The following is a 23,554-nucleotide window of genomic DNA, read 5'->3' as shown; positions in this document are numbered from 1 at the left end:
AACCCTAGAGGCGCGATCGGACGAGAGCGTTTGGCCCCTCAAATACACAGAGATCCCACCTGGGAAGAGAGAAACAAGGGATCAGAAGGAATTCAAATAACTACTCATGATATTTACAGTCCAGAAATAAGTAGGAGGAAAAACTATTTATTTTAAAAACGTTTTAAAAAATGACTAGGACAGTTTTAACCAATGGCCTCGCACTGTATTGGCATGATCCGGTCGATCCCACAAGGAACGCCCAATCATGATTGATGGTCGAGCTCACCCACCCCGGTGCTCAAAGAAACGAAGCAGGCGTCAAAACGGTAAACGTAGGAGCTCTGTGTGTGGAGAGGACAGCAAAAAATCTCAGGGCATGGGGGAATGTGTGGCTCTGTTCACTACAGCAAAATAAACACCAGTCTGTGTTAGTAGAGTTAGTGTGTAGTTAGAACTCACAGTGCTCACTTGGTGGAGTCTGGTGAGGGTGAAGAGCGACAGGAGGCACAGTTCGCCCGGCACACCAGGGGCCAGGTTCTCAGGAAGGGACAGGACCCACAGGACAGTGGCGAGTCCCCCCCTTCCCCCCGACGCCCCCTCGCCCACCCCAGGGAGAACGAGATGGGGAGGCTCAGAGAGAGTACTGGTGGGAACAGATCACAGAGCGCCCTACCTTGCGGAACACAGTGCCATATATCCTGCAGAGGAAGAGAGCAGTTGTTATAATCAGTGATATGCAATTAAAGTGAGAGAAATTCGAAACGTTATCAGTGAAGCAGTTTCTTAATTACAGAGCAACATAGCAACTACGTTGGGCTTGATGCACATAAACATACGTTCTATAAAACAGATTCATTTATACAGAATTGACTATTATTTGTAAGCTGCAAAACTAAATTTCTCACTGGGTATAAATCCATCCAATCCTAGAGTCCATTGTCCTGTCCCCTCACCTGGGTCTCCGTTCAGATTACTCCAGGCAAGCAGGATTCACAGTGTTAGTCCCTGACGGTTGGACTGTGTGCAGTAGATTGGCACTGTCTGATTCGTGGCAGAAGCCAAAGGGGGCCTCGCATCGGCCGCTTTACTACTGGCAGGGCACACAGCCCCCGCCCCCGGCCAGCGCCAGAACCAAAACCTCCTCTGTCGCACGTGCTCCACCTGGAGAACCCACTTGTCCAATTCCGTGAGGAGAAGGAGAGAACAGGAGCACCATGCACTAATTAGAGAAAAATTATTAACTTTTGGAATTAATAAACTACAGTCGGGCCAAAAGTTTTGAGAGATGACACCTAATTTTAATTTTCACAAAAGTTCATGCTAGCTACTCAGTTGCTATAGATATAACACATTCGCGTACTCCAGAAGTTAGAAGATGATCAGAATGAATTGCCAATTAACTTGCAAGTCCCTCTTTGCCATGCAAATTAACTGAATCCCCAAAAAACATTTCCACTGTATTTCAGCCCTACCACAAAAGACACAGTGAACTCATGTTCAGTGATTCTACTCAGTTAACACAGGTGTGAGTGATGACGAGGACAAGGTGGAGATCACTCTTCATCCTATGAGTTCAAATAAAAGACTGGACGCTTCAAAAAGAGGTGTGCTTGGGAATCAATTGTTCCTTCCTTCTTGTCATCATGTGTCTACTCAAGAAACAGCCTGCCTCATCCATTGCTTTGCACAAAAAAGGCGTCACAGGCAAGGAATTGCTCAGTACAGATTGCACTAAATCAACCATTTAATACGTTACGCAAGGAACTTCAAGAGAGACGGTATTCAATTGTTGTGAAGAAGCTTCAGGTCCGCGCGCAAGAAATCCACGCAAGTGCCAGGACCGTCTGCCTAACTTAGATTCAGCTGCGGGAATCCCCGCGTTCGTAGCACCACCATACAGAGCTTGCTCAGAATGGCAGCAAGGCAGAAGACTTTGGGAGCCACTTCTCTCCAGGAAAAACCATCAGGACGAGGACTGAATATCGCTGCAAAGGTACCGAATATTGGACGCGGTAAAGAATTTCTCTTGATGAATTCCCCTTCCGATGTTATGGGGCAGCCGGAAAACACGGCTTTGTTGGAGAAGGACAAGGGTGAGCAGCTTCCATCAGTCCTGTTCATTGTCAACAGAAAGCATTCCCGAGACATTCATTGTGGGGTTCTCTCAGCAAGGTGAGGGTGCTCACTCACAATTTTTGCCTATAGAACATCAGCTGTAATAAAGAATGGTACCAACAAACATCCTCCGGAGAGCAACTCTCCCAACCATCCCAGAACAGTTTAGGGTGAGAAACAATGCCTTTGCCAGCATGATGGGCAGCTTGCAGGGCGATAGGCAAAAGTGGATAACATAAGTGGTCACGGAATCAAACAACATTCGATATTTTAGTGTCCTCATGGCCAGGAAACTTCCAGACTTTAATTCCTTGAGACTTGTAAGTCAGTCCACAACGAGGGCGGGTAAGAATAAACAAAGCCATACGCAGCAAAATTTGACCAAAATCAAAGCAAGTTGATTTATGCAAGAAATGCGCTGCAATCAGTCAGGATGTTGGCGCCAAGAAGTTAATAAGCATGCCACTGGAGGAATTGCAGAGGTTGTTGAAAAAGAAGGGTCAACCACTGTGCATTATTGGACTCTTTGCATCAACTTCATGTAAATTGTCATAATAAGCCTTTGACACTTATGAAATGCATTGTAATTATACTTCAGTATTCTCATAGTAACATTGATAAAAAATATCTAAAGACACCTTTACACTAAAGCAGCAAACTTTGTGGAAATTAATATTTGTGTCATTCTCAAAACGTTTGGCCACGACTGTATATGTTGTTTTTCTGGTCATCTTGGGGTGTTGCTGTAATTTTTCKTTTTTTGGAAGGCTTAGAATGGGTTGATATTTATGTCTGTCTCACCCTGGCAGTGGTCACAGATGCCTGGGGCGGTGATACAGGTGCTGTGGAAGTTACAGCCACAGTCCACGTCACACTCCACCCCGCTCAGCACCAGGGTTGCTGGGTCAGATGTCCAGCCCAGGGAACACTCACACTCGAACCGCGGGCTGCCGCTGCACTGGCCCTGACGACACTCATTATAACAACTGGAGCAGAAAGAGAGTGGGGTCGGCTTTTGGAGAATGGAGTTATTCAGAGAACGAGACATTATAAAAGCTAGTGGAAGTGAAAAGGGCTTGTCATGATAGGGAGGATGAGAGGGAGAGAAAAAGAAAGAGCGACAGGGAGTGAGAGAGAGAGGCTCACGTCTGGTTGCAGTGCAGGGTGCCGTCCCCGGTGTAGCCCCTCTCACAGTGGCACTCAAAGGAGGTGGGGGTGTTGACGCAGGTGGCGAAGGGGTGGCAGCTGTGGAGGCCCAGCCTGCACTCCTCCACATCGGGACAGCTGGGGTAGGACCAGACTGGGTCCCTCTCCCCCTCCTCCAGGTGCTCCAGCTCCATCTCCATCTCCATGGGCCGCGGGGGAGCCAAGGTCTGGGACTCAGGACTCGAGGGGGAGGAGGAATAACAAGGTTCAGTATTACCTCCTAATGCAGAGAGGTGGTCTGGTATTGACATGGTAACTTCACAGGCAGGTCCAGTGTACGTAGGCATTAGTTACACTGGACCTGCTCAGATAATACTTTTTTTCCATCACCACAGCCCGTTTTGGGGGCTTGTCCTCAGTTGAAGTCAAACCTGGGTAAGTAAGCATTTTGAAGTGTGGTAGTTTGCTGGTCATCATACCTGGTAGCCCGTACTTCATCCACAGCCACACTGCAGTTATACACAGAGGGGTCGTCCATCCCTCCCCAGTCTCCTCGTAGACACCTGCCGATGGTGGGGTTGTTGTAGTCTCCACACCAGCCGCACTGAAACGTCTGGAGACAGTCTGTACAGGTGACCAGAGCTGAGCACTGCTTACACTGGGGCACTGAGTGAACACTGGAGTGGGGGAGAGAAGGATAGAGGAAGGGATGGATAGAGGATTGGGGGAAGGAGGGAGACAGAAAAGGTTATTGCACGTTGTTGGTACATAATAGATTCCAAATAGGAAAGGGAAATAAGATTAAACTTCAATTTTAAGCTGTTCCAAGTTTCATTGTTGACTACAGGAGTTCAGCTCATTGGTTCTAATGGTTTACCTGTCATACCAGTCCCTGCACTCTCCGTAGGGATACTTGGTGAGGTAGGCAGCGAAGTAGAAGCAGGCCTGGGCCGACTCACACCACGCACACTGACTGGAGTTAGACAGACACTCCCCACACGTCCTCCTCCTGTTTACAGAGGTGGGGAAGGGGGAGAGAGAGAGAGAGGTGGAGAGAGTTGCATACCCTAGAAGTAATTGCACCAAGCAACATTATAGTACAATGAGCCTGACAGTGGGTACTCACTGGTTGCAGACTTTAGGGCACCCCTCTGGGTCGCGAATGGATCCATCCAGTCTTCCCCGTCGGCTGCATTGGTAGTCACCCTTCTTGCTGGAGTTGATCTGCCACTCACAGTAGTGATCCTGTAGGCCAAAGATCATAAAGGTCAAAGGTCTACAAGATCTATAAGGAGAGTATTAAAAATATAAAATGTTTTATGAAGCTAATGGCAGTGAGGTGTTCTGTATGTTAAATACCTGAGTGCAGGCGGAGCAGTCCCTGTACTCCTCACAGAGGGTGCATTGTGGCGGGGCCAGCAGCAGGTGGCGCTCCCCTCCCCCCTGGTCCTCCGGGCAGGGCTCCAGGTCAGGCAGTGCACGGAACAGACAGCGGCCCAGAGATGSGCACCAGCCACAGGACTGGTCTGACAGACATGCCAAGCAAGACTGGTACCCCGAGCAAGAGCCAGAACGGTACGGCTCCAAGAACAGGAAGGAAATCTCCTACAGAGAGAAAGAAAGGAGAACAACAAAAAAAAGAGATAGAGAGACAGTGGGAGAAACAAACATCTTCAATATTGATGTTAAGGGTATTGAGCCTCAGTATTACTGTGAAAACCTTTTGTTTATAAAATGTGTAATTGTCAGCTGGTACTCACACTTCCGCCGGGCAGGGCGGTTCTGTTCCAGGTCAGAGCCATCTCACTGGTCTGTCCAGAGCCTGAGTTGTTGAGGTATCCCTCGGCCTGGACCAGGTACCGGTTCCCTCGGGTCAGGTTGGGAAATAAACGACCCATGTCAGGACGGGACAGCAGCTTCGTCTCCTTCTCCTGGTGAGCTGCCCAGCGACCTACCCTCTCATTCTGAGGGGAGGAGGGAGTGAGAGAGTTCAGTAAAACAAATTACAGGCTGGATCTACTCGTATCTCTCAAAAAATGTGTAATGTAAGCGCCCATCTCCCGCTCTTTCTCCCTCGCTCACCAGTTGCAGGGAGTTGGGTCCAGCAGCCATGCGGGCCTCAAAGTGTAGCCTTTGTATCCGGGCCCACATGGAAATTGTCTCAGTGGGAGGGGGCGCAGGTGGAGGGGCGCCCCACAGAGGGTGGATGAAGCCCCGGAACTGCAGGGTGACATCCATCTCTGTGGTGGGGCTGAGGATGATGGAGGTGCTGCGCAGGATGGACACCTGAAGGGGTGGAGGTTCAAGAGGGATTGGATGGAGGTGTTACAACAGACAGCAAGGTACAACATGTCAGAAGTCAGCAGCATTACATTCAGTCAGTTTGGGAAGCCCACAGTATCTTAAGCAGGGTGGGAGGAGGGTAAGTATTTAGAGGGGCTTTAGAGACGCAGTATAGCTAGAAGTAGAGGTAATACCAGGGGTGAAAGTAAGGTGGTACGGTGTCCTTGCAAAAGAAAGTGGGGGTACGCCGTACCGGTAGAACACGGGCCTATCATAATAATTAAAACAAAATGTCAAGAAAACTGTACCATTATTTTTCATTACCGCATGTCAGACGCATGAAACATTTGCGAATGGACTTGAAAATAAATGGGTGGTATTAGCCTACACTCCAAAATGTGATGTGGTTCGACGGGAACACTAACATTTTGACAAGCCAGAATTGAGTGGCCGACACCAGGACGCGAGGACAGCAGTGGACACATAAATTATTGCCTAATGATAATCGCCAAATGTCATTACACTTTTTGGTGTTTTGTGTAAAAGATGCCGCTTTCCAGTCACCACTGTTTGGAGGCTGGAACTATGTTGAGAGTGGATGAATGTGCCTGGATAGCCTAGTAAAAGGAGCCCTTTGAAGTGATTGTTTGACAAATCAGATGAAAACATCATGACTGGTTGTGTTTGTGAGGGAATCGAACCCACGAGCCACACAGGGCCACAATACTTGGCGGTAGGGTTGTCACGAGTAGTACCAGTATACTGATACTCAGAGGTATTGTGGCATGAAACAAAACATGGAGCGGAGTAAATGTTCTGAGGAAACAGTCCTAATGTTGGAAACAAGCAGCCTGATGTCACCCAGAATTCAGTTTATTTTCCAAGCTATAACACACAATCTACATACAGTAGGTTTTTTAAAAGACCAAACAGTTATGTCTGCTTTGTGTTTTCCTTTTTGCCATGGAAAATCAGTTAAAGTAGTATTGCAATGTTGGCAACGTGACAACCTTACATGGCGGGGCCTCTGTACCTTGTCAGGCTGGGAGTCATTGCGGGGGTGCTGGAAGGTGAGCAGGTGCAGTCCCGGGACATAGTTCTCAGTGCGACAGGAAAGTATTGTGGCGAGGAAACGGGTACGCTCCCCCCACCAGCCGTACGCCCCTGAGATCTGGTCCACACGGCAAGCACTTTGATCTGCAATACCGAGAGGGAGGGGGAGCTCATTAAACAACACACACAGTACCAGACCTCAATCTTACAATACTTTTCATTTTTATTTAACTAGGCAAGTCAGTTAAGAACAAATTCTTATTTACAATCACGGCCTACCAGAAGGCAAATTGCCTCCTGCGGGGACAGGGGCTGGGATAAATAACAAATATAGGACAAAACTCACATGACAAGAGACACCACAACACTACATAAAGAGAGACCTAAACCGACAACACAGCATGGTAGCAACACAACATGACAACATGGTAGCAGCACAAAACATGGTACAAACATTATTGGGCACAGACACAGCACAAAGGGCAAGAAGGTAGAGAGTAGAGACAGCAATACATCACACGAAGCAGCCACAACTGTAAGTAAGAACGTCCATGATTGATTCTTTGAATGAAGAGCTGGAGATTAAACGCAGCGAACTGAAAAGAGGAGCGAACCAGGGATGTGTGTGCTTTGGGGACCTTTAACAGAATGTGACTGTCAGATGGGTGTTGTATGTGGAGGATGAGGGCTGCAGTAGGTATCTAGGGGGGAGCCCCAATTCATGGTCCCTCATGTCTTTTTTCTCCTATYCATTTTAGCTTTTGATATTTGTATTTCCCCTTCTCCCTCTGTGCATCTCACCTGACACAGGTAGGCAGGACTCGTTCTGGACACACCAGCCGAAGTCACCGGGGGCGCGGGGCAGGGAACCTGGAGCCCCACTGAACACCAGGCAGGACTGGCAGTCAGACAGGAAGCGGGCCAGGCCCAGGCACCCTGTGCTGCCACACTGGAGAGAGACAGTTAAACATTGTTTTTATCCATGGTCAAGTTAGATTCTTAGAAGGTGGATGGGGAGGACAGATGGATGAGGTTTGGGTTGAAGATGGAGAAAAAGGGATSGAAAAAGCAGGGTGTTGGATAGGTGTGTTACCGGGTTGGTGGGTTGGTACTCCCGACAGCGGCCCTCACACCAGCTGCATTCTGGGTTCTTCAGACACATGCTCTCGTCTGGTGCCTCYGCACACACAGCGTCCTGACACACACAGAAACGCACAGTCAAACAAAGATACACACACCACAGCAGAGCTCTCCAACCATGTTCCTGGAGAGCTACCGTCCTGTAGGTTTTCGCTCTAACCCTAATACTAATAATCTGATACTAATCATTTGCTGGTTGATAAAAATTAATCAGGTTAGTTACAACTGGGGTTGGTGCGAAAACCTACAGGAGGGTAGCTCTCCAGGAACAGGGTTGGAGAGCCCTGCACCACACTATACTGTGAACTACCCCAAAATTGTGCACAAGAAATATAATGTTTACAAGTTCTGCTTTCAACCCCCAAAAAACATTATCACTGAAAAATATTATGTTTCAGGAGATGAGAGCATTGCAGTTTCAACCATCCACCTCTCCCCCTTTCAATATGCCCCTGTTCACCATGCAATAATATTCCTTAATAAACTCTCCATCCCTCCCCCCTCCTTACTTCTTGACTCACCCGGTCTCCTGGGTCGCTGCTCACGAACAGTGGAACTTTGTACGCCACCAGGTCTCCACGGGCAATACCACTGTAACCCCCGGCAACCAGCAGCACCCTGCCTTCCATCACAGCAGCTACATGGGAGTACCGCCCTCTCACAGCCTCTACTCCTGTACGAAAAGAGAGAGAGAGAGATGATTCAACATAAAGCAACATGAATATGTCTGTGTATGAGCAAGTGAGAATGTGTGTGTGTGTAGGGACTCACTGTGTTGGAGGCTCTCCCCAGCAGACACCCACTGGTGACATCCCAGGTGGTAGAAGAAGATTTCCTCATCATAACACTTCTCCTCCTGGTAGTGGATGTGCACATTCCCCCCTGAGAGAGAGAGAGAGGCAAAGAGAAAGAGAGAGAGAGAGGCAAAGAGAAAGAGAGAGAGAGAGAAAGAGAGAGAGAGAGAGGCAAAGAGAAAGAGAGAGAGAGAGGCAAAGAGAAAGAGAGAGAGAGAGGCAAAGAGAAAGAGAGAGAGAGAGGCAAAGAGAAAGAGAGAGAGGCAAAGAGAAAGAGAGAGAGAGAGGCAAAGAGAAAGAGAAGGGTAATAGGGAGAATAAGAGCAATATTAGAGGGAAAAGGGGCTGGACAGCAAACAATTGTATGAATCCATTCAAGAGGTCTCCATCCCTATCCTATATTCTCTGTGATCTCCATCTCTACCATACGTCCCCTCACCATAGACCACCATGTAGTTGCCGATGATGGTGGCTGAGTGGAAGGCTCTCTCCCTGGGGCCTGTGGCTGGGAAACGGGAACGGAACGAGGTCCAGAACCTCCGGTCCACGTGGAATACATCCGTGGAGTTCACACGTACACTGAACCTGAGGGGGGAGAGAGAGGCAGGAAGGAGGCAGATTATTTGAGACAATAGACACAGTCCAACGTTAACACAGACACCTGCTGAGACACAAATAGATACCAAACACTACTGGGAATCACACGGACACTGACACATGGAGAAGCCAAGAACCTAGCGAGAACCTGTTCTTGCATTACCAAATAGCATCAAACACACACAACACAGTGTTTACTCTGTGTGTACTTTACCTTTGATAATAAACACACATCACCATCACAGTCCCACAATCCCCTCCTCCAACTGTACCTGGCAGTGGTAGGCCTGTGGCCCCCGTAGACCAGCAGGACCCGGGACGGGGGGTGGAACACCATGGAGTGGCCTGCTGTGGCGGGGGGCTTCCCCCCAGTGGGCTGCACCGCTTCCCACACCCCAGACCCCCGCAGACCAAACCGATACAGAGATGATGAGAACATGTCCTCTTCCGTACGACCTGCAGAGGGGAGAGGAGGAGAGAAAGATTACAAGAGTACTTATTCACAACGGATAGGCGCGATCTTAGGATAGAGTGAAGTATTGAGACGGTGACACATTTGTTGTTGTTTGGATGCTGTACTCCAGCACTTTGGATTTCAAATGATACAATGGGCTATAAGGTTAAAGTACAGACTGTCAACTTTAATTTGAGGGTATTTTAATCCATATTGGGTGAACTGTTTAGATAGAACAGCACTTTTTGTACATKATTCCCGTATGTGTGTATTAAAGACGTCAAAAGTTTAGTATATGGTCCAATATTCCTAGTACACAATGATTACATCAAGCTTGTGACTCTACAAACTTGTTGGATGCATTTGCTGTTTGTTTTGATTGCGTTTCAGATTGTGCGCCCAAATTAAATGAATGGTAAATAATGTAGTGTCATTTTGGAGTTACCTTTATTGTAAATAAGAATATAATGTTTCTTAAAAAAACTTCTACATGAACGTGGATGCTACCATAATTACTCATAGTCCTGAATGAATCGCAAATAATGTGGTATTTTATTTGGATCCCCATTAGCTTTTGCAAAAGCAGGATCTACTCTTCCCGGGCGTCCACACAAAACACGACATAGTGCATTCGGAAAGTATTCAGACCCCTTGACTTTTTCCACATTTTGTTACGTTACAGCCTTATTCTAAAATGGATTAAATAGTTTCCCCCCCCCTCATCAATCTACACACAATACCACATAATGACAAAGCAAAAACAGGTTTTTAGAAAGGTTTGCAAATGTTTTAAAAATAAAAATCTGAAATAATACATTTACATAAGTATTCAGACCCTTTCCTCAGTACTTTGTTGAAGCACCTTTGGCAGCGATTACAGTCTTGAGTCTTCTTGGGTATGACGCTACAAGCTTGCCACACCTGTATTTGGGGAGTTTCTCCCATTCTTCTCCGCAGATCCTCTCAAGCTCTGTCAGGTTGAATGGGGAGCGTCGCTGCACAGCTATTTTCAGGTCTGTCCAGAGATGTTCGATTGGGTTCAACTCCAGGCTCTGGCTGGGCCACTCAAGGACATTCAGAGACTTGTTCCGAAGCCACTCCTGCGTTATCTTGGCTGTGTGCTTAGGGTRGTTGTCCTGCTGGAAGGTGAACCTTTGCCCCAGTCTGAGCGCTCTGGAGCAGGTTTTCATCAAGGATCTCTTTGTACTTTGTGTTAAGTTCATGTTTTAAGTATCCCTATATTTCTGTTATTACGGGGCTATCACTCAGTCAAGAGTGCACCTGCGCAGGGAGTCTTGTCGTCGATAGACCTAGCCTTGAGTGTAATGGCTACCTTTGAGTGTGTTCATACGGTATAGTAAACTTTGTTAAACTGGAACCTTGTCGTTGTGTCATTTCGAGTTAACATTGGTAGCAGAGGATGGCTAATAACTACAATGTGCCCCCTCGCATCGACGAGAAGAGGTCGTACGAAAGTTGGATAAATGAACTTGGAATCTGGACACGGGTTACTAATCTGGACGTGAAAAAGCAAGCACTTGCGGTGGTATTATCGCTCGAGGGAAGAGCGAGAGATACAGCACTGGAAATATCCGTTGAGGATTTGAACAAGGATGACGGTATGGGAACTTTGATCACAGCACTGGATTCTGTATTTCTTAAATAAGAGAAAGACCGTGCCTACGAGGCATATTCAAACTTTGACAGTGTTACGAGAGATATTTCGGTTGCAATGACGGACTACATCATTGATTTCGAACAGAGGTACAATAGGATGCGCAAGTACGACATGGTTCTCCCGGATGCAGTGTTAGCTTTCAAGTTGCTAGATACTGCCTGTCTAGGTGGTAGGGAGAAACAGTTGGCTTTGCCTGCCTGTACTGTGCTGACTTTTGCATCAATGAAGTCGGCACTAAAAAAAATGTTTTGGTGAAAAGACGTCTGTCGCGCCAATAACAGATGGAATGCAAGTGAGTGACGCAGCATATTACACTGAGCAGCAGAGAAAAGGCGCCAACAAGTCACGTTCTTAAGACAACCAGAAGAGGGCGCCATTTCCCGGCACAAATCCACTGGACAAATATGTAAGGAGATCAAAATGTGCTATTTGTCAAAGCACTTACCATTGGGTTAAAGACTGTCCTCATAAAAATGAACAAGTTAAACTAACATAGGAAAATGTAAACACAGAGATAGAGCAGTGTAACATTACACTGTTTTCAAATGAATCTGCTTGTGATACTGAGATTTTTATAGTTGAATCCTTAGGATCTGCTGTGATTGATACTGCATGTACACGGACAGTGTGTGGTGCAAAATGGCTTGATAGCTATGTCAGTGAACTAAGTATGAAAGAAGTACAAAATATGATTGACACACCAAGCAACAGAGCTTTCAAATTTGGAGATGGGAGAATTGTCCATTCTACCAAGAGAGTTAAGATACCAGCAAAAATTGGTCAGATAAAGTGTCACATTGAAACAGAGGTGGTCCCTACAGATATCCCCTTACTATTAAGCAAAGCTTCCCTCAAGAATGACAAGCAGTGATGTTTAAACAACCAGTGACTCTTGAACTTACTACCTCAGGCCACTATGTGTTAACATTTAGACAAAGACATCACAACAGAGTCCATGCAAAATGAGATTCTGACTGACACAGAGCACATGGAGGATTCTGACAGTCACAGAGAAACATGAACACTAAAGAAAAAACACATATTGTTAAAGCTTTACAAAAATTGGACATCACAGTTGACAGACTTCAGAGTTACTCAGCATTCAGGAATAAATGATGATGAGAAGTACGAAACTGGAAACAAAGGTACTACAAACAAGTTGACTGTCAAGATTGGAAAGGACCGGAAGTAGTCATTGGTCAAGATGGTGTGGTGATATTGTGAGCACGGAGGCATCATTGTCAGGGTGCATCATCAAGATTGCGAAAGTAAATGATCAACAAGATAGAGGGCAGTTGCTGAGAATCATTCCTAATGAAATGACAAAAAGGACACAGTAACAGACCACAAACTTACCAGATGTCGCATCCAATGATATGGACACTGAAACTGACACAGAAATGGAGCAGAACCTTCAACCATGCACAGTAATACCTTGAGCGTTCAAATGAGGAAAAACATTCAACAACAGCCATGTGTTAAGAGAACATGTTGTTCAATCTGAAAACTGGACAAACTGTTAAATACATGGAAGAGAAAGTGGTAATTCCACATACAGCAACCGTCATTGGACGAAGCAGGAAAGCAAAAACACAAGACTGGTACAACTTGCAGTAGTCTGAACCAGCTACACTTTCTGGTACAACAGGGTCAGCTGACCTGTCACTTGTAGATAATATCGGAATTGAACCAATGGAAAATCGAGAAAAACAGAATGACATTCAAAATGATGATGTACTTGAAACAAAGGACGTGTCATTTGACTCAGCTAAGCTAGATGAGCTCAGTAATTGGAGGAAAAATTGAGTGTTTGAGGAAGTCAAAGACATTGGCCAAAAACGCGTCTCAACAAGGTGGGTGTGTACCCTTAAAGAATCCTTAACTGGAATAGTGCCTAAAGCACGGCTAGTGGCTAGAGGTTGAGGAGTTGGCTGCTAAAGAACTCCCAAAAGACTCACCGACATGCGCCTCAGAGTCACTCAGATTGCTGATGTCAGTGATCTGCCAGAAAAAATGGAAACTTAATTCCATAGACATCAAATCTGCATTTTTGCAGGGAACAGAGCTGTCAAGGGAAATTCACATCCGACCTCCGCCTGAAGCTAAAAGCGAAGGAACACTGGAAACTAAAAAAGTGTGTGTATGGACTGGCAGATGCATCACTCTACTGGTACAACAAAGTCAAGGCATCAATGCTGAGTACAGGTGGAAAAATGTCACAAGTGGATCCTGCAGTCTTCTATTGGCTTGATCAAGACTGCAATGTGACTGGAGTACTTGCCTGTCATGTTGATGACTRTATCTGGGGTGGCTCACAAACCTTTGCTTCAACTGTGATTCCACACCTCAAAGCTGTTTTCTAGGTTGGCCGTGAGGAGCATGATAATTTTTGTTATGTTGGCATAGAGTTTATTACAGTTGATGGAAAAATACTGATGCAACAGGAGAGCTATATCAAGAATCTTCAACCCATCCAGGATTCTTCAAGAGCCGTACAAAGGAATTCCCCTCTATGTGGAATTGAAGCTGGTCAATTGAGGTCAAAGATAGGACAAATTTTATGGGCTGCYAGACAGAGTAGACCTGATGTAATGTTTGATGGTTGCAACTTGGCATCTAACACAAAACATGCCACTGTACAAACCATTCATGAGGCAAACAAAGTTGTTCGTAAACTGAAATCACAACAAGTGACTTTAAAGTTTCAGCATGTTGGAAAAAATGACTCTTTGAAACTAGCTGTCTTCAGTGATGCTTCGCTAGGGAACCTTACAGATGGAGGCACACAAGGTGGACATCTAATCGTGTTAATGGGTGAAGGAGGAAGATTCTCACCTATCTGTTGGCAGTCAAAAAGGATCAGAAGGGTCGTCCGAAGCACACTTGTTGGAGAAACACTTGCTCTTGCGGATGGAATTGACAATGCGATCTTTCTTGCAACTCTGTTCTCAGAGCTTAACACTGGTGGGACAAAACGGCACTTTCTACCTGTAGTTTGTTTCACTGACAACTACTCATTAGTTGATGCTGTGAAGTCAATCAAGTCTGTCACAGAGAAAAGACTTCGAGATTAGCAGCATCAAGGAACTTATTCAAGCACAGAGAATCCAGCGGATTCTTGTCGTCGATGGACCTAGCCTTGAGTGTAATGGCTACCTTTGAGTGTGTTCATACGGTATAGTAAACTTTGTTAAACTGGAACCTTGTCGTTGTGTCATTTCGAGTTAACACTCTGCTCTGTTCATCTTTCCCTCGATCCTGACTATTCTCCCAGTCACTGCCGCTGAAAAACATCCCCACAGAATGATGCTGCCACCACCATGCTTCACCGTTGGGATAGTGCCAGGTTTCTTCCAGATGTGACACTTGGCATTCAGGCCAGAGAATACAAATTCAGTTAACAACATTCTATTTCAATAAGTTATTTACCTCCAAATATGTAGAGATAGTTATCCACTACAGCTGCTGCATGGTTGGCCACTCTTGGTGCCCCGGGCGAATGGGATTGGCCGAGCTGCTGCCAGTCATCCTGGATTGGGCGGTACATCCAGACGTCGCTGGCTAAAGCGCCGCTTGCGAGCTCTCCTCCGAAGATCACCATGTTCCCCTTCCACTCTACTGCCGTGTGGGAGTGACGAGCCGCCTGACAGAGGGAGGGGGGAAAGAAAGAAGGGCGAGAGGAAGAGGGTGGTGATGAGAAGAGAGATGGCAGTTGGGATAGGGTGGGCAGGAGGAAGGGAAGGATGAGCGGAAGTGGGAACAAGAAGAAAGAGAAAAGGGAGGGGTGAAAGTGAGGCAGTAAGATAGGGAGTGTTGTAGAAATGGGTTAACAGGAGAGGGAGGGAAAGAGAGATTTTTATGAGCATTGGTTTAGTCCAATCGCATCGCCGGTGCATTTTGAACTAACCCCTTTTAGTCTGTGTGATTAACGGGGGCGAAGCAAGAGTGGTGTTTGTGAGACAAGGTGTAACCCGAAGGGGCCTGGGGCCGGGTCTTTTATACTGCAGAGTCCGAATGGTTTGAGCTACAAATTATTAAAAGCTGAGTCACATGAACACGCACATGTAACATATTTTGCTCTATGACACTCACAAGCTACAAAAGAGTTGTTAAAACATAAGGGGTTCTTCAACATAGAAGATCATATTGTTATAATACAGTAATAAGCTCACATACTGTAGTTGCTGTTGTCACAAACTCCAAACAGTTGTCACTGACAATTTCTGTACTTACAGCATTCATATAAATGAATTTATCAGGTTTTTGCTTTGGCGGACCTTATTTGTTTATGTACATTTGTCAATAAAACTCATGAATGTAACTGTTTATGTCAAATTGTTTTGTGTTCTACTTGTAGCCCTGGTTGTCTTGAAAAGAAAATGGTAAAACACTTTATTGTGAGGCTAAATAGAAGGGCTGGACATGTAGTTTAATGAAAGTCAGATAAATGAAAAGCCAATTTTTGCTGGGATCTTGAATAAAATATCAAAGCATAAGATAAACACAGGAAAGAATAACTAAAGAGAACAGTCTTTGACATATTTTATTAAGATGACATTTCTGGCATGCGTGCAGGCACTTACTGGGGAGTGTCCATAAGATCTGTTCTCCCATTGGTTCAAGCTGAAGTTGTATTTAACCAGGTCCCCCAAAGCTCGGTTCAAGTCAAACCCTGAAATATCAAACAGCACCAACCATACAGAACCAGTTAACCAATTACATCATGACATACATTGAAAGCCACAATGATTACTATGCAGAGCCAGTTGTCCAACAGCAATAATGTCAAGGTCTTCTGTGAAGCCATGTGCTCGCCTCATCTAAACTGGGTTAATGTTAACCAAGCCCACCAATACTCCTGACTGGGTCGATACCGGGTCTAGTTAGACAATGAATCAGCACATAAAGTGAAAACAAAACAATACTAACATCCTGACTGGCAACACCCTGCTAACTAATAACCCTAACTAACAACACCTGAATTAGAATGGTATACCATGGGCATGTATAATACTTGTTTTATGTACAATGGGATCCACCACTATATAAAAAAANGAGGGAGGGAAAGAGAGATTTTTATGAGCATTGGTTTAGTCCAATCGCATCGCCGGTGCATTTTGAACTAACCCCTTTTAGTCTGTGTGATTAACGGGGGCGAAGCAAGAGTGGTGTTTGTGAGACAAGGTGTAACCCGAAGGGGCCTGGGGCCGGGTCTTTTATACTGCAGAGTCCGAATGGTTTGAGCTACAAATTATTAAAAGCTGAGTCACATGAACACGCACATGTAACATATTTTGCTCTATGACACTCACAAGCTACAAAAGAGTTGTTAAAACATAAGGGGTTCTTCAACATAGAAGATCATATTGTTATAATACAGTAATAAGCTCACATACTGTAGTTGCTGTTGTCACAAACTCCAAACAGTTGTCACTGACAATTTCTGTACTTACAGCATTCATATAAATGAATTTATCAGGTTTTTGCTTTGGCGGACCTTATTTGTTTATGTACATTTGTCAATAAAACTCATGAATGTAACTGTTTATGTCAAATTGTTTTGTGTTCTACTTGTAGCCCTGGTTGTCTTGAAAAGAAAATGGTAAAACACTTTATTGTGAGGCTAAATAGAAGGGCTGGACATGTAGTTTAATGAAAGTCAGATAAATGAAAAGCCAATTTTTGCTGGGATCTTGAATAAAATATCAAAGCATAAGATAAACACAGGAAAGAATAACTAAAGAGAACAGTCTTTGACATATTTTATTAAGATGACATTTCTGGCATGCGTGCAGGCACTTACTGGGGAGTGTCCATAAGATCTGTTCTCCCATTGGTTCAAGCTGAAGTTGTATTTAACCAGGTCCCCCAAAGCTCGGTTCAAGTCAAACCCTGAAATATCAAACAGCACCAACCATACAGAACCAGTTAACCAATTACATCATGACATACATTGAAAGCCACAATGATTACTATGCAGAGCCAGTTGTCCAACAGCAATAATGTCAAGGTCTTCTGTGAAGCCATGTGCTCGCCTCATCTAAACTGGGTTAATGTTAACCAAGCCCACCAATACTCCTGACTGGGTCGATACCGGGTCTAGTTAGACAATGAATCAGCACATAAAGTGAAAACAAAACAATACTAACATCCTGACTGGCAACACCCTGCTAACTAATAACCCTAACTAACAACACCTGAATTAGAATGGTATACCATGGGCATGTATAATACTTGTTTTATGTACAATGGGATCCACCACTATATAAAAAAAAAAAAATAAACAAACAGTTGTTCAGTGTTCCATCTCTCACCTCCAAAAAGGTACATGGCTCCAGTGGAGGACAGGTAGACCCCAGCAGAACCGGTCCGGGGGGGCGTGTAGGGGTCGCCCCCACTCACCTGCCACCACTGCCCCGCCCCACTGTCATCACGGAGACCCAGCTGACAGCTCTGGCCCAGGAAATCTGAACTGCAGAGACAACGCTCTCCTCTCTGAGAGGAAGAGAAAGGAGAAAGAGAGAGAAGGATAAAGTTTGAGAGAAATCAGCAATCAACGATATTACAACATGTAAAGGAAAGGAGGGTCATTCAACCCTTATTTATGTTGCTGCACTGGTTTCCCCTTATGTGTTTGAACTCAAATGTATACCCTGCTTAATAATTAACTTCTTAGGCAGCCTTGTACATAGGTTCCCTCAGCTAGCTGTCTCCAGCATCTCAGTTGGCTGTCCACTTTCAATCCACGCCTAACTTATCCCAACCTTTGTTTTATTGCACTGTAATAAACCAATACGTTGTCTGTATGTTGTCTAAAGACTGCAGTTTCCAATGTGGACAATAAAGTCTCCCTTCCCCTTCTTACCTTGTCACAGGTGCCGTGCAGGATGCAGGCCTGGGGACATAGAGGGGTGCTGCAGTCGGCTCCTCCCCAGCCCAGGTGGCACTGGCACAGGGACGAGGCCGTGTCACAGCGCCCGTGACCTCCACAGGCCCCAGGGCACACAGAGAACGAGTAGGTGGCATTGAAGCCCAGGAGGTTGTAGTTGGCATCACTGAAGAGGTGGAGCAGCATCTGGAGGGAGGAGAGAAAGGATGTGAAGTGGGCAATGAACAACTGGATTACATTTTTTCCATGATATTGTAATCCATCCAGCCCATCGAGTCAGAAAAGTCCAGCTGTTACTCTGAATTGTGTGCTGAAATCAAATTGAGGTCATGGAAACCCGTCAATAAATCCATCCATTTAATGTTGGTATGAAGTTTCCCCACCCAAATCCCCAGCAGTCTGAGGTTGATATCCGACATCTCAGAACATGTCTYGTTCCGCCTTCCATAGATAATGATGCGGTTACCTTGCCAGACTTGGCTTCTATGGGCTGCGGCAGGGTGGTGCCACTCAGACTGGCCAGTAGAGGGTTCTGGTAGGAGTCTCCATCGTAGACGAACAGGTAATCATACGTGCATTCTGTCTCCATGAAGGTAAAGTTCAGGACGATACGGTAATTGCTGCTGGGGGCTTGGAGAGAATACAGGTAAGAAACATCAGTCTGATATAATTTAGAGTTCACTTAATTTGCTCTACTCAGGATATTCCTTGGCATATCTTGAGACCCATGTATTCACATCAAACTGACAATCAACTAAGACAACTAATCTATCAACACACACTGTCCTCACAGCACTCAGTTTTCCTACCACTGTCTCACTCACCTTTGATGAGCCACTCGCAGTTCCCGTTTACAGAGTAGTTCCCTGGCCCGTCTGTGATGTACCCTGGGGGGCCCCTGAGCACCTGTCTGTGGCCCTTACAGTCTCCTGCCCAACACCCAGGGGCTACAGCCACCAGCAGCAACCCCAGCAGGGGGACATGGAGGAGGGAGGCCATCCTCTCCCCCACCTGGAATAGGTGGAGGAGGTGAAGAAGATGGGGTTGTCCGATTACCTCGCTCACAAGCCGGGAACCTAGAAATGGTTCAAACAAGCAATGCAACTTCAGTGAGATGGACTACATATGCAAAAAATATTTTACAAGGAAGTTACATTTCAACATAGGCAAAACTAGAGCATCTTTCATCCTATATGTCACATCAGTGTTGCACTCTGGTTACAGCACCGTATTTACAGAGTAAAACATCTAAAACTCCACAAGATAGGCATTAGGCAATAACTTCCAATCAAACTAAATACATACATATTGCAGTAACATTCAGAAGTAAACAAACAGGGTAAAAAAAATCTGTGCTGGCAGGCAGAGAACATATTCTTTCATTTATGTCGATGGCACAGTGACAACTTAAGGAATGTGCTTTTCATATGAGACTAGTGTTATTACTGTTCCAATTATTTCTGTCTCTAAGGTAAACTAATGATTCACATTTTGTAAAGTGGCAACAGTCAGAGTCAGAGGTGATGTTGTAAACTGACAACGTGTCCCCTCACACATTGTAGAAGATTCAGCTTCTGTCATTATGACAGAATCTCATTCATTTGAATTTAGTATGTACAAATAGTTTCTAGTTACACTTGTCAAAACATTAAGACGTTTTCAATATAGATATTCCTAACTAATCACCATCGCAGTTATTCTGTCTATGGGTGCTGCTGTTTCTAGCTTACTGATTAGCAAACATCTCAATTGAACCACGTTAAGCAAATCATTGTAAAGACAAATAAACGCATAGAACTTATAGCTAAATGCCAGGAAACCGTGAGCGAGCAGTTAGCTAACGTTACTAGTAGCTAGCCACTATCAAAACAATGCTAACTATCCGCAGACGAACCATAAATAGCTAGCTAACGTTAACGGTTATTGCTAAGGCTAACTAACGTAATGTCATTAGTTGGCTAACGTAAACAGAATAACTAAATACAAACGTTGTACGTTGCTAGTATCTAGTTAGTTTTTACCAGCAAGCAAGCGAGTATTGAACGTTAACAGAAAATTCCGCTACGCTAGACATCTTGAAAGAGATAACGTTAACGTTACCTAGTTAAATAAATACCACACTAGCAGAGGACCGTTAGCTTAGCCTTCCCATGCATTCGTAATACTCACCAGATCCCGTGTCTCCGTCCCTATGATATTCTACATTGTCAGTGAGTTTTGAGCGACACAACGCAAAACTGCTTGTGAGATAGCTAACGTTAGCCAGCAGTGGCTACCAAAGAGGGTCGTCGGACTCCAGCACTGGACTCCAGTCCCCGGCGTCCTGAATCAAAGGACACAGACCACCCTCCGCAGGGGCTCGCGCTTACTGGATTGCTGCTAGCCAGTTAGCGAGCAAGCTATTTCCATATGCAAAAGCGCAGCCATCTATTCAATGATGGTTAGCTAAATCATAATACTAATGAAATATATCTGTCGCAGCTTCAGACACATCTTCATAAATGTGCCTAAATTATGCTGTTACGCCTTAGCACAATAGCCAGCGTGAAAAGTTACTTAATGTTTGTTGTTTTTGTACATGGCAGCCTCCCACACAAAATGCTCCTCTTCTTTCTCTAAAGTTTTATGGCAGACTACACCTATTCTGCCACCTACTGTACAGGGTATTGAAACAAAAACAAAAAATATTCCATTCTATTCGCTGCTTCTTCTTKTTTTTTAAGGTTTTATTGCAGACTACACCTATTGGTGTATTGCCGCCACCTACTGTACGGGATGTTGAAACAAAACACATTCAATTGCGGGAAAGGGGGGAGTGGGGACCGATATCATGCAAAATAACAAAAAAAACATCCCCTATTCTGCCCTTGAGTTGCGTTCCCATGCAAAACTAGACAGATAGCTAACAACTAAGTCTTCAATAAAACTCCCAAGGCGTGACTTTTCTTGAATGAATATTGAAAACGTTTATGTTGTAAAACTGCAAAACACAGAAAAGAATATACTTTAGTATTCAATTCACACCGACATACTGTAGCTGTACATTATACATTTGAAGTTGCATGAATACAAAGCACGTGCTACGGTACCATGCATCTGGCATGATGCCAAACCATATAGCTAATTGCTTTCTCATATGGTAATTGAACCTAACTCCTTTCATTACTCTAATAATGTACAACCATCTATGTAGAATAACACAAGCATATTACACTAGAAACAGTAACAAAAATACAGTATTGTATATTTTACAATTCGTTTGCATGACGCACGAGCAAAGTAATACAGCTAACATCATACATGAAAGGCATTGCAATTGTGTGAGTAAATGCAACCAACCAACATTGATATGTAAGAAACTCTATCAATAACAAGATTATCATCATTAGCTAAATGCTTGAATCGAACTTACAAACAAATATTTTCCAAGGCTGAATCGTGACAAGAAATAACTACACTGAAAGACCTGCACCGTAGCGTTGTTTTTAGCTGCTTCTATGCGTGCAGAACGAATTCTCTACTTCCTGTTTGCGTACAGTCTAAGTACCAGAAAGCTCCACTAGGGGGCAAATAACACCATGGAACACAATGAAAATCCATTTTAACCATTGTAATAAAATAATCTGTTACCTTCTAACAGGATGGCAGCACAATCCCAGTCACAGATTGCTTCTCTGTTTGCGCTGTGCAGTTGATAACCAATGCAATAACCGCTACAAAGCCCACCTTCTTAAACCTCTACGGGATCAGTGTCCCCCCAGCGGGAAGGTTGAGCTAACATAGGCTAATGTGATTGGCATGAGGTTGGTTGTAAGTAACAAAAACAATTCCCAGGACATAGACATATCTGATATGGAAAGAACGTTTCAATTCTTCTTAATCTAACTGCACTGTCCAATTTACAGTAGCTATTACAGTGAAAGAATACCATGCTATTGTTTGAGGAGAGTGCACAATTATGAACTTTAAAACTTATTAATAAACCAATTAGGCACATTTGGGCAGTCTTGATACAACATTTTGAACAGATATTCAATGGATCATTGGATCAGTCTAAAACTTTGCACATACACTGCTGCCATCTAGTGGCCACAATCTAAATTGTGCCTGGGCTGGAATAATACATTATGGCCTTTCTCTTGCGTTTCAAAGATGATGGCACAAAAAGAAAATACATGCTTTTTCTTTGTATTATCTTTTACCAGATCTAATGTGTTATATTCTCCTACATTAATTGAACATTTCCACAAACTTCAAAGTGTTTCCTTTCAAATGGTATCAAGAATATGCATATCCTTGCTTCAGGTCCTGAGCTACAGGCAGTTAGATTTGGGTAAGTCATTTTAGGAGAAAATTGGGAAAAAAAGGTCYGATCCTTAAGAGATTTTGAACATGCAACATGTCAGGATTGTTGACAAGGAATATTATCTGGAGTCTCTACTCCTACTACCATTACTTCTTCAACTTCACTCCTTTCTTCCACTCTTCTCACCGTCTCCAGATAGGAGACATGCTGGACAGCCCTTATTCTTGCCACCTCCGTCTCCTTCACCCTAACAGGACACTTCAGAAATTCAGGTGCATGTTCACAATTGCCAAATTTAGGCTCAGCTGGCATATGATACCCCTCCCATCTCCATACACTTGACACATGACCAAATAATTTGCATGTATTACACTGCATGGGTTTGGGCACGAAGGCTCTCACAGGGAATCTCATAAAACCAAAATACACATGAGAAGGGAGAGACTCTTCATCAGAAAACAGAATGGATGGAGTGGGCTTCCTCACTCCATCCACCATGCTGGTCAGTCAGTGCACACCAACCACTTGATCCAATTCTTCCCATATACTCTTGGCTTTTACTTCTAGCGCCACCCCACAGATAACACCCTTGATTGGCGACATGATTCGAAAATCCACATGCCAATCAATCCGCTATGTTCTTGAGTCGCAGAGCATGCTCCTTCTGTTCCATAGGTATCAGTGGAGGCTGCTGAGGGGAGGATGGCTCAAGATAATGGCTGGAATGTAGTCAATAGAATGGCTTCTACCACATGGAAACCACGTGTTTGATGTGCTTGATACCATTCCATTGACTCCATTCCAGCCATTATTATGAGRCGTTCTTCACTGCCTCAACATACAACACCTTCTGCACTATTCTGACACTGGCCACCGCAACCTCAAAAGGCTKCTCGTCATCACGCCATCACTAAAATTGTAAAKCTCAGCATTGCCCTCCAGTGGCAATGTTTGGTAATTGCATCCTCAGAGAAACTCACCTGAGAAAGTATGAATATTGACAACTAGAAACGGTGTAGGGCAAAGTGTGGTAGTTCTGATTTCTAATCAGATGTAGTGTTAAACCTTTATTACCATGACTATAGCTGCTGTGCATCACCTGACAAGTGCATTGGTG

The 23,554-nt window shown here is 44.6% G+C and overlaps 1 protein-coding gene across 1 annotated transcript in view; it reads right to left on the bottom strand.

Moving 5' to 3' along the window:
• LOC111958599 (multiple epidermal growth factor-like domains protein 8) overlaps positions 1-20,827 on the bottom strand; it is a 41,147-nt gene extending 20,320 nt beyond the window's left edge. Inside the window, 22 exon segments of the mRNA XM_070437296.1 lie at positions 2,899-3,083; positions 3,244-3,483; positions 3,723-3,920; positions 4,121-4,252; positions 4,370-4,488; positions 4,603-4,848; positions 5,004-5,207; positions 5,326-5,529; positions 6,560-6,723; positions 7,381-7,528; positions 7,673-7,774; positions 8,241-8,392; positions 8,491-8,601; positions 8,953-9,098; positions 9,383-9,566; positions 14,672-14,885; positions 17,046-17,134; positions 17,557-17,737; positions 18,108-18,317; positions 18,598-18,761; positions 18,956-19,207; positions 20,301-20,827. Coding sequence (XP_070293397.1) covers positions 2,899-3,083; positions 3,244-3,483; positions 3,723-3,920; positions 4,121-4,252; positions 4,370-4,488; positions 4,603-4,848; positions 5,004-5,207; positions 5,326-5,529; positions 6,560-6,723; positions 7,381-7,528; positions 7,673-7,774; positions 8,241-8,392; positions 8,491-8,601; positions 8,953-9,098; positions 9,383-9,566; positions 14,672-14,885; positions 17,046-17,134; positions 17,557-17,737; positions 18,108-18,317; positions 18,598-18,761; positions 18,956-19,130 — 3,568 coding nt within the window. The 5' untranslated portion in view covers positions 19,131-19,207; positions 20,301-20,827.
• Positions 20,828-23,554: the final 2,727 nt, after the last annotated feature.

Source organism: Salvelinus sp. IW2-2015, linkage group LG35, assembly GCF_002910315.2.
Source record: "Salvelinus sp. IW2-2015 linkage group LG35, ASM291031v2, whole genome shotgun sequence".
NCBI classification, from domain to species: Eukaryota; Metazoa; Chordata; class Actinopteri; order Salmoniformes; family Salmonidae; genus Salvelinus; species Salvelinus sp. IW2-2015.
Note: the sequence above shows the minus strand (reverse complement) of the source record. Positions and strands in the feature narration are given on the sequence as shown.